The sequence below is a fragment of the Rattus norvegicus genome, chromosome 6, assembly GCF_036323735.1.
Source record: "Rattus norvegicus strain BN/NHsdMcwi chromosome 6, GRCr8, whole genome shotgun sequence".
Classification (NCBI taxonomy): Eukaryota; Metazoa; Chordata; class Mammalia; order Rodentia; family Muridae; genus Rattus; species Rattus norvegicus.
This window is the reverse complement of record NC_086024.1, coordinates 33,012,245-33,027,558: the sequence shown is the minus strand read 5'-3', so window position 1 is coordinate 33,027,558 and position 15,314 is coordinate 33,012,245. Positions and strand designations below refer to the sequence as shown.

General features: G+C 40.7%; 1 protein-coding gene across 9 annotated transcripts in view; it reads left to right on the top strand.

Moving 5' to 3' along the window:
• Positions 1-15,314, top strand: part of Ncoa1 (nuclear receptor coactivator 1) — a 277,740-nt gene that overhangs the window by 202,271 nt on the left and 60,155 nt on the right. For all 9 annotated transcript variants that reach the window (XM_039112177.2, XM_039112179.2, XM_039112182.2 and 6 more), the window contains 3 exon segments: positions 2,701-2,880; positions 5,393-5,488; positions 10,309-10,449. In XM_039112177.2, the coding sequence (XP_038968105.1) occupies positions 2,701-2,880; positions 5,393-5,488; positions 10,309-10,449 (417 nt within the window).

Genomic DNA, 15,314 nt, shown 5'->3' with positions numbered 1-15,314 from the left:
CGTCCTCTATGATCCCAGAGCCTTTGGAAGATGGGATGTGATATGCTGCCCACTTAGGACTGAGCACTCCATGATCTCTTATCTCTGTGCATTGACCGTTTGTGGGTCTTGCTCAATTGCCCTCTACTGCATGAAGGGCTTTCTCTGATTCGGACTGAGAGGTGCACTAATTTCTGGGTATGGCAATGTCTTTAGGAGCCAGTTTAATATCATGTCCATGTAGCAGAATAACAGTAGATTCTCCTTCAGGGCCTACGACCTAACCAACCATGGATTCTTAGCCCCATTAACAGTGCCAGGAACTCATTCTGTCATGTGGAATGGGCCTTAAATTCAATCAGAAAACGCTTGATTATTCCCTTAGTATTTATGCCACCAGTAGACATACCTTGCCAGGTTGGATGACATTATGTCTAGAGGGTTCTTAGCTGAGAAAGACTGATGATTACTGTTCTTTCCTGGTAGCATACATAGTACCATCCAGCACAATGCAAGCTGGCCAATAGGGGAGAAGCTTCCAGGTTGATACCAACTTGATTAGAAACCAAAGGATTACTGCAGCAAAACAGGGAAGCACAGTTGCACCGCATGAACTCACAAAGCCGTGACTGCCTACATAAAACCTGCACAAGCCCAAGCCAGATAAATTCCCACTTTTCAGAGAGGAGGTGCTCATAAAGCTGGATAGCTGAGGAGCTGTTGGCAGTTGGTGGCTGTTGGGGAAGAGAGGCTGGATTCTTGAGAGATGTGGTCCCCAAGAGGATATCTATGTGTCAGTCGATGGCCCGGCACACTATTCACATACTGGCAACAGCAGGTGGAGTTTTATGAAGCAAACAAACAAAAGGGGCTAGAGAGATGGTCCTGCAGTTAAAAGCACTGTTTGCTCTTCTGGAGACCTAGGTTCAGTTCCCAGCACCCATAGAGCAGTTCACGATTGTCTGTAACTCCGATTCCAATGGATCTAATACACTCTTCAGACTTCTGTGGGCACTGCATGCAGGTACACAGACATACATATAAACAAAACACCCATATACATAAAATAATAAAACTACAAATGTGTGTGTGTGTGTGTGTGTGTGTGTGTGTGTGTGTGTGTGTGAACAAAAACATGAAATTGTGAGGAAATAGAGGTGGGCTTGATCAAAATACACTATATGCATGTATGAAATTCTTAAACAATACAAATTTTTTCTTAAACTTTTGACATAACAGGTTATGAAATTAAATCTGAAGGAAGTCACTTCCCCCATTGCTGCCTGTTTGCCTCATAGCTCTGTATGCTGTCCTGAGTTTAGCCACTTTGCTGCCTGGTTTTTTGTTTTGTTTTGTTTTGTTTCTTTTTTCTATCCTATTTCTCACTATCTGAACTGAATTAAACAGATATTTAGCTGGATTTCCTCTGGCAACATTAAGCAAGTAACTTTTCTTTGCAAGTATGTTCAACAAGCTGAGACCATCCTTGATAGTTGAATAAATCTGGGTAAATACCATGCAAACCAGGTGGTAAACAAAATCTTAAGCATTATTTTTATCATAGCTCTTAACTTTAGTTGGAGAAGAAAGCTCTAAAAATGATTAAGTAGGTTAATCTTCAGATTAATTTTACTGTCTACTTTATTCTATTGTTTAGCCCATATGTGTTTCAAAAGTAGAAAGAAAAAGGTCCTAGCCATGAATCCTATATAAATAAATTGGATATATATATAAAATGTTAGCTGTTACTACAGCTAACTGGGGACCTGAATGATTGCCTAAATAAATCTCTAATTTTTACTCAAATTAGAGCATCGAGAACTTCTGGGTGTTTTGTCCTAGACTGTAGAGTACAACTATTTTTAGCATTCAGTGGATCCTTTAATTTTATGGATGAAGCAACTGGAAATCAAATATTAAGTGACCTGAACCTAATAACCTGTGAAGAGCAGTTGTTCAGGAGAAGTTTGCATACTTCCTCTCATACTCAGAGTGATGGGATGTGTACAAGGAGAGTGGGCTGATGGGTGGGCGTGGGGGTGGTGCTTTAAGCCCTCTGCCCCCTGGCATCCATGATCTGGACGGGACAGGAATTCTTACTTAACATAAACGGTATCTTTTCTACAACTAAGCTTAACTTTCTTATAGTAAATGAGACAATGTTTGTTTGTAATCTTTTATTATTACTTACTGATATATACTATATTCAAAGTATTATAACATGTTTTATGCTCATTAAATTAATGAAGTAATTAATGGCTATAAGAAACCAATTGTTCTTTTCTATTCTAAGTCACAGACTTGTTGGACAAACTTTTAGTCTTCTCCCCCATGCACAAAGAGCCTGACTTCAGATTGAGCTCTGATGAGTCCTGCTTAGAGTGGTAACTGTGGCCTTACATCTTCTCACTTGAGATGCATAGGTGCAAACGAAGAGTTGGCTGCCACTCCAGTAATTTTTAATCCTGCCTTTGTTTCCAAGCTCTGTTAGTGAAGTAGTGTAATTGCTGTCTGAGCTCTTATACATTTTCTTGGAAATGCTCCAGTTTCTAACTGGTAGATATTCCTCATTGACGTGGTATACAGTTAGATCTAAGGATGTAAGGCAGTCTTTTAATAATGGATTTCTAATCAGCCAGACGCCTTGAAGTGTGTTTTCGTATCTTCAGAGTTGATAGTTTTCTTTATTCACAAGCATATAAATCGATTTTGCCTCCCTAGTAAATGGAGTTCCTTGGCCTCAAGAGGCAACACGCCGAAACAGCCATACATTTAACTGCAGGATGCTGATTCACCCTCCCGATGAGCCAGGCACTGAGAACCAAGAAGCTTGCCAGCGCTATGAAGTAATGCAGTGTTTCACGGTGTCACAGCCAAAATCAATCCAAGAAGATGGCGAAGGTAAAGGGTCATTTTAAAGTGATTAATTTATCTTTGGCTTGAAAAACCAGGGGAAAATGACTGCATACTATCTTCCTGAGATATTTTTGGTTACTCTATTTGTCATAACCACAGTTCAATTTTATACCTTTTTTTTTCTTGAGACAGGGTATCACTGTGTAGCTCTGTGTGGCCTAGAATTTGCTGGGTAGGACCAGAGTAGCCTCAGACTCAGAGAGACCCTCCTGCTTCTTCCTCCCAAGTGCTCCTATTAGTGGTGTGCACCCCCAGGCCCAGCCCATTTGGCATTTTGAGATAGAGTTTCTTTCATTTTGTATTACAGCCTGGCCTTCAACTCATTATGTAGCTTAGGCTAGACTAGAACTTAGAAGCAGTCTCCTGCCTCAACTTCATAAGTACTCGGACTGCAGGAGGATAGCACTGTGCCAGACTCAGTTTCTTTTCATACTTTAAACAACATTATAAATATGCAGAGCCAAGCCCTTAATAATGCCCCCAAAGTTTCAGCTTTATGCCAGCATTCCCACTGAGATGTCAAATCATTCAAGCCTATTTTGCTAACTTGAAATAAAATAGATAACTACCTGCCTCATTTGGAAATGTACCAGATGCAACAGGCTGTTTAACACCCCTGGTGTTTAGGAAGTTTCATCTTTAGAATGCAGGAGACATTGGAGGATAGTGTTAGCATTTTCAGACTTCAAAATGCAGGAGAAAGTTTATTTTTAAAAAACGGAAGCCCTGGCTGAGGTATGAACATGATATTGCCATGGGTTTTTGTACATGAAGTGGAGTTCAATGGGTAAGGATAAGTGTCAACCGAGACTCAGATAAGTTTAGGAATACCACAAATTGGGACCCAGAGTAAGGATCAGGGGAAAGAGGAGGCAAGTCTATCAGAGGCAGTTCAGTAGCTGATGTCACCAAAAGATCGAGATGATTGATGATCAACTGGGAGCCTTTCCCACATCACCATTCTTTGCCATTCGTGTGCAATAGTGTATCTAGACCTTTATAAAATGCAAAATAGGACTTCAGAAAAAAGTAAATTCTAAAAATATAAAATTCTCTGTTGCCAGTCACGGTGGCATAAACCTATAATTGCTACAGCTGGGAATGTGAATGCAAAAGGATTGCAAGTTTTGAGGCCAGCCTGGTCTACATAGTAATTCTACGGCCAGCCTGAGTTACATTGTAAGGCCCTTTCTGGGATATATAGAGTCCCCCAAATGATTCCATGTTGGAATATAAACCTACAGTCTTTCAATAGATCACACTCTTTATTGAATCAACAAAATAAATCTTATATTATTTAGGTCTCTAAAGTAAAATCACCCCAGCCTGGATACATAGACCCTGACCCCTCTCCTCCTCTAACAAGTCTTTTGTCAAGACCAAAGTCTTACCACTTCAGCTGTAAATCTTGGTTCTGTTCTATGATCATTACTTTATAGTAGTTATGAGAATAGTATGTAGCATGAAGGTAAGTATTGACAATAAAACTATTTTTAAAACATTGTTAAGGGGTGTCCTACTCAGGGTCTCTATTGCCATGATGAAACACTATAACCAAAGAAACTTGGGGAGAAAAGGGTTTATTTGGCTTCCACTTCCTCACTGTAGTCTTTCATTAAAGGAAGTCAGGACAGGAACTCAAACAGGGCTGGAACCTGGAGGCAGGAGCTGATGCAGATGTCATGGAAGGGTGCTTCTTACTGGCTTGTTATCATGGTTTGCTACCTGGTTTCTTATAGTACTCAGGACCCCCAGCCCTGGGATGGCCCCACCCACAGTGGGCTGGGCCCTCCCCTATGCACTAATTAAGAAAATGCCCCACAGGCCTGGCTATAGCCCTTTCTTATGGAGGCATTTTTCTCAGTTGATGATCCTTCCTCTCTGATGACTCTTGCTTGTGTCGTACTGACATAAAGCTAGCCAGCACAGAAGGCTAGAGAGATGTGTCCAAAGTTAAGAGCACTCTTCTAAAGGACCCAAGTTCGATTCCCAGCATCCACATTGCAGCTTACAACTGTGTGTAACTACAGTTCCAGGGGATCTTACGCCCTCTTCTGGCCTCTGTAGGTACTGCATGCACACGGTGCAGACATACGAGCATGGCAGAGCATTCATACACGTAATTTAATTTAAAAGTAGTGTTGGGGACTGGTGACAGAGCATATGCTTAGCAGATCTAAGTCCCTTGAATTTAGTTCATAGCAGTGAAAACAACAACAAAACTGTGTTGCTTACGTGGAACCAGAACTGTTACTCTGGCTGTTATCACCTGTCTCCTACAGTTGATGTGCAAGTGTTCAGTGAAGGGAGCCTTACTCCGGCTTACTTTCTAATTAGTGTTGCCCGGGATCTTCCTGCTTCTATGCTGTTATGTTAGAGTGATTATAATACAGCAGTAAATCCTGAAACATGTGATTTAAAAAAAAAAAACTTTCAAGTAATTGATGCAGACATTTTCTCTATACTTCGTTCAATCTTCCATTCTTGTTTTGGGCAGATTTCCAGTCGTGTTTGATTTGTATTGCTCGTCGATTACCTCGGCCTCCAGCCATTACAGGTGTAGAATCCTTTATGACCAAGCAAGATACTACAGGTATTCACAAAGTTAAAAATGTTTCTTAGTTATTAATGATGCAGTACACTGATTATATCCAATTGTCTGCTTCCCGGTCTTATATAGAAAGCATTTTAAATAGTCATCTTCATATTGACAGTCAGATGCTGTAGAGGCCAGCTCTTAACAATGTTCCCATGGATATGTCTATGCGATCATGAATCTCCTTGATTAAATTTTTAAAGAAATATGAATTTGCTAATATATGAATCTATACATATATAATTGGATATAAATATAATGGGTTTAATACTGTTTTTAAATATATTTGTGGGGGCATCCAGAGGGATCAGTGGGTTGTTGCAAGCCTAACAACCTGAACTTGACCCTCGAACCCCCATGTAGGAAGGAAGGAACCATACACATGGACACACGTATACATTATAAATGGATACACGTAAAACATTGTAATGTATCTGGCTATGTTCCTAGTCCTTGTTTAAAGTCTATTCAGCACACACCACTTGAGTCAGCAGAAGTGGTGCCATGAGTGCAAGTGCTCCCCACGTACGGTTAGTAAGGACCAATGGTGACCACACCAGTAGGAACATCACTGTCCCGGCTCCTAGGTGGCCTGAAGCAGTTGTGTTGCCTGTATCCACACATTAGGACAAGCCTGGGCAACATAGCAAGGCCTTATCTCAAACAAATAGAAAGTGAGTGCTATACTTTTGGAGATCCTTTTTGAAATTAGGTGGTCATTCTAAAAGGTCTTACTGAGGTTTGAGCTAATATTGAGACCTTGGACCATGAAGAAGTGCCACACACCCTAAGTGTAAGTGTCAGAAGTGCTCAGTGTGGCAGGGCCTTGGTTTACAGTGAGCACTCCTGACCCAAGAAATAGGTAGACCAGCCCTAACATTAGCAGGACTGAGGTGGACAGTAGGGCTGCATTGTGTAACAGGAGAGTACCTGAAAATTATACTTTCTTCTTTAAAAAGTGCCAGTTAAGATCTGGTTCCCATCTAGAGCAAACTGCAGCTGTTGTTCACAGTTTGTCACAGTTTCCTCCTGGTTAATTTATCTTCAAACTGACAGTCATGTTTTCACATACTCTGAGATGCATCTCCTGGACACGTTCCTAAGTTTAAACCAGAGATAGATAATAGGCATATATTTTTGAGCAGAAATTTTAAAATTACTTCAACTTAACTTATTCTTTGTCCATTTTAATGTGCATTCTTTTACCGTACTTTAAAGATTCTATTCTATATTTAACAACTTTTTAAGTTTCAGAAATCTGATACTCTTATGTTATATGATTTATTCATGTGTTTTTAAGATAAAGTCCAAATGCTCTTCCCAAAAAGATGGTGGGTGGTCAATTAGCCCAAATATGAAAGCAAACAAAGCAGCTATGGAGAGGCCCGGGAGCGTGGAGAGAGAGACTGCACTCGCTCTCTCCCTCCGTCCTTTTCTCCCTCTGCCACATGGCATCTTCACTCCCAGTTTCTTTCATGAGCAACACTGGAAAAGTCCAACAAAGCCTTATTGGAAGCCAGGGATATTTTATATGGAAGAAAATAGGTTTCATTGACAAAGAAAACTGGCCTTTTTATCAGAAACTGATTGATATGGAAAGAAGCTAGATTGGGCTTTTATGAGATGCAGACTGAGAAGCCGCTGGGAAGGATGTTTGTCTGGCTGCACAGTGTATGTCAGACATGAGAGACTGAAAGGTAGTGACAGAGCCGTAGGGTGGCACTTGACACAAGCATGGCAGCCTGAACTCCATCCCCAATCCCACATGAAAGTGGAAGGAGAGTCCTGAGGCTCTAACTTGTCCACTGACCTCCTGTCATGCCCCATGGCGCATCTCCACACCCACAAACACACATGTGCACAAAACGGTACTAGGATAGTTTGTGAACAGTAGTTTTCAACTTATTCTCATTTCTATGTTAAATACTGCATTAAATCAAAGAATTTACATTAAATTTTCTGCTGCATCTTACATGTAAGTCAATAAAAATAATCATGACACTTAAAATAAGAAAATTAACTCCTGGGAGTCACAATAATTGATCAACTAAAAGGGACCTCAAAAATAACACATTCCAGGGTCTAGAAAGGTGGCTCAGAAGTAAGAGCACTGGCTGTTCTCACAGTGGGCCCAGGTTTGATTCCCAGCATCCGCATGCCCACTGAAAGTTGTCTATAACTTCAGTCTCACAGGATCTGATGCCTTCTTACAGCTTCCAAAGACACCAGGCACACACGTAAGAAACAGACTCACATGTGCACAAGTACACATAAAATAAATTTTTAAATAATTCAAAATAAGACTTTTTTGAAAATAACTGATACCTGCGTACTTGTTTTATGAGTAAGAAACAGTAACTAATTGCTGGCTGTGAAAGTGTTTATCCCTAATGAAGTACTTTCTTTCTATCACGTTACCTTTGACCACAGCACCTCTCACACCAGGCTATCAGAGAACTAGGAATTAGACTTAAAATGTAAAGCTAGTGTTTTATTATATCATAGAGTAGAATTCACTGAAATAATAGGACAGTAAGGTAAATATTAAATACTTCATTTCAATGGTACTTTTTAGAACTATAAATGTTCATGCCACATTTTTTTATTATTATTATTAACTTGAGTATTTCTTGTATACATTTCCAGTGTTATTCCCTTTCCCGGTTTCCAGGCAAACATCTGCCTCCCCCCTCCCCTTCTTTCTGGGTGCTCCCCTCCCCATCCTTCCCCCATTGCCGCCCTCCCCCCAACAATCTAGTTCACTGGGGGTTCAGTCTTAGCAGGACCCAGGGCTTCCCCTTCCACTGGTGCTCTTACTAGGATATTCATTGCTACCTATGGGGTCAGAGTCCAGGGTCAGTCCATGTATAGTCTTTAGGTAGTGGCTTAGTCCCTGGAAGCTCTGGTTGCTTGGCATTGTTGTACATATGGGGTCTCGAGCCCCTTCAAGCTCTTCTAGTTCATGCCACATTTTTAGAAAACCTTCTATTGGGAAAGATTGAATTGTGATTTTTTTTCTTGTCTTTGTTGTCTTCTGTTTGGTTGGTTAGTGGTTGGTTCAACTTCCATTTGGTAAGTAGATGTACTAAAGCAAACTCTTCATGGTTCTCTCTCTAAGCAGAGTTCTTTACATAGCCTAACCATTTAGTGCTATTGCTGAAAACAATCACTTTCTCTTCCACAATTCCACATTCCCTTGCTATCTTGTAGAGCACTTTACACAAGCACACACACACACACACACACACACACACACACACACACACACACACATGAATGCACACACACCCTGGTCATTGCCTGTGAGGACTATTATGTATTATGATGAAGATTAGGTAACAGTAGCATTGTCGCTTATAGTAACCTTATGTATGGCAGGGCGCTCCATTGCAGTCACCAGACTCTCTTCAAACTGTTTTAAGTAACCACACTCTCTTATTTGATTTTCAACTGGTATTTTTGCTGTCTTCATTTGTTCTAAGAGCTGACTGACAGGATCCTCAAGTGGGTTTGGCTACATTAGATCCCAGACTATAATGAGTTAAGGGGACACTAATGGGTATTTTATTACTTAGAAAGCCAGATTGAGGGAAGAGGAGAGAACTGTGATTTTAGTTAAATGAGGAAGCATACACATAGGACAGGCTTGACTTGATTGTATCAAGAGGGGTAAATAAGATCAGGAATTCATAGAAGAAACATGAATATTGAAGAAACGTGGAAAGTGCTCAGCCTTGTTAATAATTAATCAAACTTAGATAGCAGTGAGATACCAGCTTTTCATTTACTCCTTCCAAAAAATACAGAAGCCCCACAATAATGGGTGATAGAAAAGTCTAGCAGGGTAGGGATGTACAGGATATGGAGCTCAGGCTCTTATGGGCATAGATAATAAAAACAGGCCTGAAAAATCACTGAGAAATAACTTACACAGAACTCCCTCAGGGACAATAGGGAATCTGACCAAATATGATAACTCTAGCAAATTACCACTGGAATTTATAAAACACTATTTCAATAGTGTGGTGCCTCATAAATCTTTAGGTTTTGATTTAGTGCCTTTTCTGAGTCCACTTTTATTGCTTCTTGCCTTTGTTGTAGAATTGCCTATAGAGATTAACCAGACGTTTTAAAACAGTGAGGAAAGCTTGCTTCTTTCTCATAGTCTCCCCACTTAGTCACTGGGAAACAGCTTAAACTAGACTGATACACATAATGGTCCTCTGTCCCCTTGGAGCAGTGCAGTTTCTCCTCAGGATGCAGAAAGCTGTACAGAGGGACAGTGTGCAGAAAGTGGAATCCACACAGGCCTGGGGACTTGAACTCAGTGTCTCAACAACTTCAGATGGTTTCAGTTGCTCCATACTGGAGGAATTATGTATGATTGTGACCTCAAGAAGCCCAGGCCGACATCAGCTAATTGTGTAGCTGGGGATGACCTTGAGCTTCTGGTCCTTGTGTACCTCCATCTCCCAAGTGCTGACACTACAGGCATGTGCCACCATGCCCTGTTGAGCAGTACTAGGAACTGAGCCCAGAGCCTCATGCATCATAGACAGGTGCTGGACCAACGGAGCTATACCCTGCGTAGAGCTGAATCGGACACAGTAGTGCATAGCAATCCAAGACCACACAGTCCGTGTCATTTCTCTAGTGTGCTCTAATATATACTATAATATATGAAGCGAGTAGAAATGGTCCTTTTTACTGGTTTTGACTCTCAAATATTTGGAAAGAGAATATTCATTAGATATAGCTGGTGATTTTAAAATGTGGATGATTTATAATCAAGATCCTACCATTCTTTCTCCGTGCAGGCAAAATCATCTCTATTGACACTAGCTCCCTGAGAGCTGCTGGCAGGACTGGCTGGGAAGATTTAGTAAGGAAATGTATCTATGCTTTTTTCCAACCTCAGGGCAGAGAGCCATCTTATGCCCGACAGCTGTTTCAAGAAGGTAACACTTTTGTCTTGTTTTTTTTTCCCCCCTTAACCTGTGTGTTGCTATTGAGAAACTCTTCTTGGAGTTGATAGCTGATAAGTATTTTCTCCAAATTACAACTCTGTAATAAGTCTTAGGAAAGGAAGAAATGGGTAAGCAAAGTAACTCATGAGTGGATCCTGAAGCCCAGGATGCACATCCTAAAGACGAGGATGTCATGTGGCAGTCGCTCACTCACTCATTCATCCATCCATTCATTCAGCAGATGTGTCCAGTTCCTTACATGCATAGAACACTATGTATATAAGGTGCCAGGGATACAGTGATGGCTAGGAAGCAGGTTTGCCCAGAATATATTAGGAGAATATAGGACAGCTCTAAAATCAGTGTGATAATAGAAGTATAACTATTAAAAGGCAATTTCAAGTTTGATAATTTGAGAGAGCAAGAATTTTTTTGTCTATCTCTTAAAGATTTTTCCCCAAGAAAACAAGTGTGTCAGAGAGCTTTATTACTGTTCATTTTAATTTTGATGAGTGTTGAAATATCTATCTTCTGATGTAGATTGAATTTCTAAATTTAAAACTATGCCCAGTGGCATTAACTGTCAAATACCACGTCTAGGAGGTCTGTGGAAGAACAGAACAAGTATCTCATGCCCGTAAGAAATCTGGCAGTGGTAAGGAAAGGTAGGGAAATGATTTGTGAATCAAGGTCGGAAAGTTCACAGAGATTCAGAATTAAGGCATTGTCTGTGCACTAGAAAATGCTATCATGTATGGTAGCCTAGTACTCCTTTCTGGATGTAAGCTTTAAGCCGATAGTCTCTACCGATTGCTAGTCCTAAAATACAACTAAATTATTCTCACACCCTTGTTCATTTTAACATTTTCCCCATAATAACATTGCCTTCATAACATTCTGTCTTAGTTTCCTGATGATGTGTCATTCATTACATTACAGGTTAGTTGCTTCCTAATAGAAAGAATTTCTTTGTAAGATATATATATATATATATATATATATATATATATATATATATATATCTTAAAGTTGTAGTTCTTCAGAGGGCTCCTTATTAAATTCTATGACACTCCTCAAGATTGTTTTGTTATAAAAACCAAAAATCTACATTATTTTTAACTCCCTCAGGCAGTCCTACCTCCTAGCTTGGAAGCCATGGTAAAAATGATGGATTCCCTCTAATTATGACTTTGGACTTCCTTTATGCCACAGTGCTTGGCTTTTGAATAGGTTTGGGATTTAGAGCATGGCTTCCAATCATTACCGAATGTATGAAGTGTATATGGGTCTTTGATTTTTTTTGCCATAGTTTCCAAGGCGAACCTTCTAAAGCAGACCTGAGAAACTTAATTTCATTTGCCTATAATTTGTATACATTTCCACTAAGGTAAAATGGTATTTATTGTTCAAATGATTAAGCTCCACACAGATACAAAAGAGCCATAGTTTATAAACTATTAGTAGTCTCTATGAATTAGGTTAATTAAGATCTAATAAATAACTAATCTATCAGCATACAAAATACAATAATTTAGGGGACAGTGTAAAAAGAAAGAATTTGTTTGTTTGCTTTTGTTTTTTGTTTTGTTTTTGTTTTTTATTGGATATTTTTTATTTACATTTCAAATGTTATTTCCTTTCCCAGTTTCCTGTCCATAAGCCTTCTATCCTCTCCCCCTCCCCTTCTTCCATAAGGATGATCCCCTCCCCATCCACCCCCCTTCCCGCCTCCCTGCCCTCCAGACATTCACTTACACTGGGGTTCCAACCTTGGCAGGACCAAGGGTCTCCTTCCTTTGGTGCCAAACAAGGCCACCCTATGCTACATATGCAGCTCGAGCCATGGGCCTGTTCATGTGTACTCTTTGGGTAGTGGTTTAATCCCTGGGAGCTCTGGTTAGTTGGCATTGTTGTTCTTATGGGGCTGCAAGCACCTTCAGCTCTTTCAATACTTTCTCTAATTCCTCTACCTGGGGTCCTATTTTCAGTTCAGTGGTTTGCTGCTAGCATTCGCCTCTGTGTTTGACATGCTCTGACTGTGTCTCTCAGGAGAGATCTACATCCAGTTCCTGTCAGCATGCACTTCTTAACTTCATCCATCTTATCTAGTTTTGGTGGCTGTATATATATATATATATATATATATATATATGGGCCACATGTGGGGCAGGCTCTGAATGGGTGTTCCTTCAGTCTCTGCTCCAAACTTTGCAAGAGGAAGAATTGTAATCCATCTCCTTTTCCTCATGAGGCATTTCTATTTATTTATTTACTGCAGATTTTGTTACCCTCCCAGTCTACCCTCCAACTGTTCCACATCCTATACCTCCTCCCTCCCTAATCCACCCACCCCACCAGACTGCTAAACATCCTGGGACCTCCAGTCTTCTGAGACTTAGGTACATCTTCTCTGACTGAACCCAAACTCAGGGATCCTCTGCTGTATATGTGTTGGGGGCCTCATCTCAGCTGGCGCCTGCTGCCTGGTTGGTGATCCAGTGTCTGAGAGATCTCAGGGGTCCAGGTTAATTGAGACTGCCGGTCCTCCTACAGGTTCGACCTCCTCCTCAGTTTCCTCCAGCTTTTCCCTAATTCAACCAGACAGGTCAGCAGCTTCTGTTCAATGGTTGGGTGCACATATCTGCATCTGACTCTTTCAACCACTTGTTGGGTCTTTCGGAGGACAATCATGATAAGGCTCTTTTTTGTGCATGCCCCATACCTCAGTAAGGGTGTCAGGTCCTGTGCCTGGACCTTCTTTTCCTCAGGCTCCTCTCCATTTCCATCCCTGCATTTCTTTCAGACAGGAAGAATTATGGGTCAGAGTTTTGACTGTGGGATAGCAACCCCATTCCACACTTGGTGCTCTATCTTTCTGCCCAGTGGGGGTTCCCTCTCCCCACTGTAGGGCCTTTCACCTACCCCCCCCCTTTTGAACCTGAGAGTCTCTCACTTCCCAGGTCTCTGGTACATTCTCGAGGGTCCTCCCAACCTCCTTCCTCCTGAGGTTACCTGTTTCCATTCTTTCTGCTGGCCCTCAGGGCTTCAGTCCTTTTCTCCCACCCAATACCAGATCATGTTCCCCTCTCCCTAAACCTGCATCCCCCTTTCTCTCCCCTGTCCCCCCTCCCTCCCCACTCTCTCTTGTGGTTGCTTTCTTCTCCCTCACAAGTGGGACTGAGGTGTCCTTACTTGGGCCCTTGTATCATGGGTATTCTGTACTTTTTTTTTTTTTTTTTTGGCTGATATCCACTTATTAGTGAGAAAATACCATGCATGTCCTTTTGGGTCTGAGTTACCTCACTCAGGATGATATTTTCTAGTTCCATCCATTTGCCAGCAAAACTCAAGATGTCCTCATTCTTAATAGCTGAGTAGTATTCCATTGTGTAATTTGTTTGGTGGTGGTGGTGGTGGTGGTGATGGTAGTGGTGGTAGTGGAGGTGGTGATGGTTGGTGGTTGGTTGGTTGGTTTTGGCTGCTTTGGGCTAAGACAGCTTATATTTTAGTTTGTTTGTCTGTCTGTTTTTGGGGGGTTGGGGGGTATTTAGTGCTAGAGATTGAACCTGAAGCTTCATACAAACTATGTTAGTGCTTTCCCCAGCCTTTTTTTTTTTTTTTTTGACACAGACTCTGCTGTAGCCCAGGCTTGTTGGTCTCAACCCTATTAATGTGGCTGAGAAAGACCTTGAATTTCTGACCTTGCCCCTACCTCTCAAGTGCTGGAATCCCAACAGCAGACTACCACACCCAGATCATAAAGTATTTTCAAATGATGCTTACTGCTTCATCTTCCAGGGACACATTTGTAACCACATCCCAGCCAAGAACACATAGGAACACTTGCTTGAGCAAGATTGAAGCCATGGCCCTGCGCTGAGACTCGGGAAAGTAGTGGGTACTAAAACCACTCGAGGCACTTTAAATTGGAGAAAGCTAATATGAGTGGAGATGGTTTGGAGAAGATTCACAGGTTCTGTTCAGTTCAGACCAGTGCTTTGAAGAAAGATGAGAACAGACACTTCACGGTGTCCTGGATGCAGTGGTTGCCAATGCAGTTGCTAAGTGAGATCTCCTGACAATACACCATACTGTTAGATGAGACTGAGGATTTCCTGACAATACGCCATACTGTTAGATGAGACTGAGGGGAAAATGCTGTCTTGCAGAAAAATCTGGAAAATATGAAGCTAGGTTTCACAAGATTTTTAACATCTGTAACCAGGAAGTGTTGTTAATGTTTAATTGAGTATGATAGATGCTCTATTCTCCTGTTTTAGGAGACTCATGGCATAGGTAAGGTATTTTAAGTTCCCAAAAGTTCTACAACAAAGGTACCATTTAAACTCTTCTACTCAGGATACTTATTTTCCCTCAGAGTGGGAAGTGCTGAGATGTATGTATGTATTTATGTATGTATGGCCTACAAAGTAGTTTTATAAAAGCTTTGTTTAATTATAGTTTAATAATAGGTCATAATTTCTTATCTTTTAAATATCTCAGATGTTTATATAAATAATATAATCTCACTCTTACATGTCTTTGCAGTTCTGTATTAATAAAATTTTACTTCAGTAATAGAACTAAAAATAACTTTATCTTTATTAATTCATTGGTCATTTTTTTGTTACCTTAACTTTATACTTACAAAATAGAGTGCTAGAAATGGTGACTCATGCCTGAAATTCTACCATATAAGAGACTAAGAAAAGGGGATTGTTACAAGGTGAGGCTTGCCTGGGCTACAGAGTGAGATCCTGTCTCAAAAAAAAAATCTCACAATTGTGTGTGCATGCACACATGTGTGTGTAAAATAACACATCAACATACATATGTCACAAGTGGGGTTAATGCTA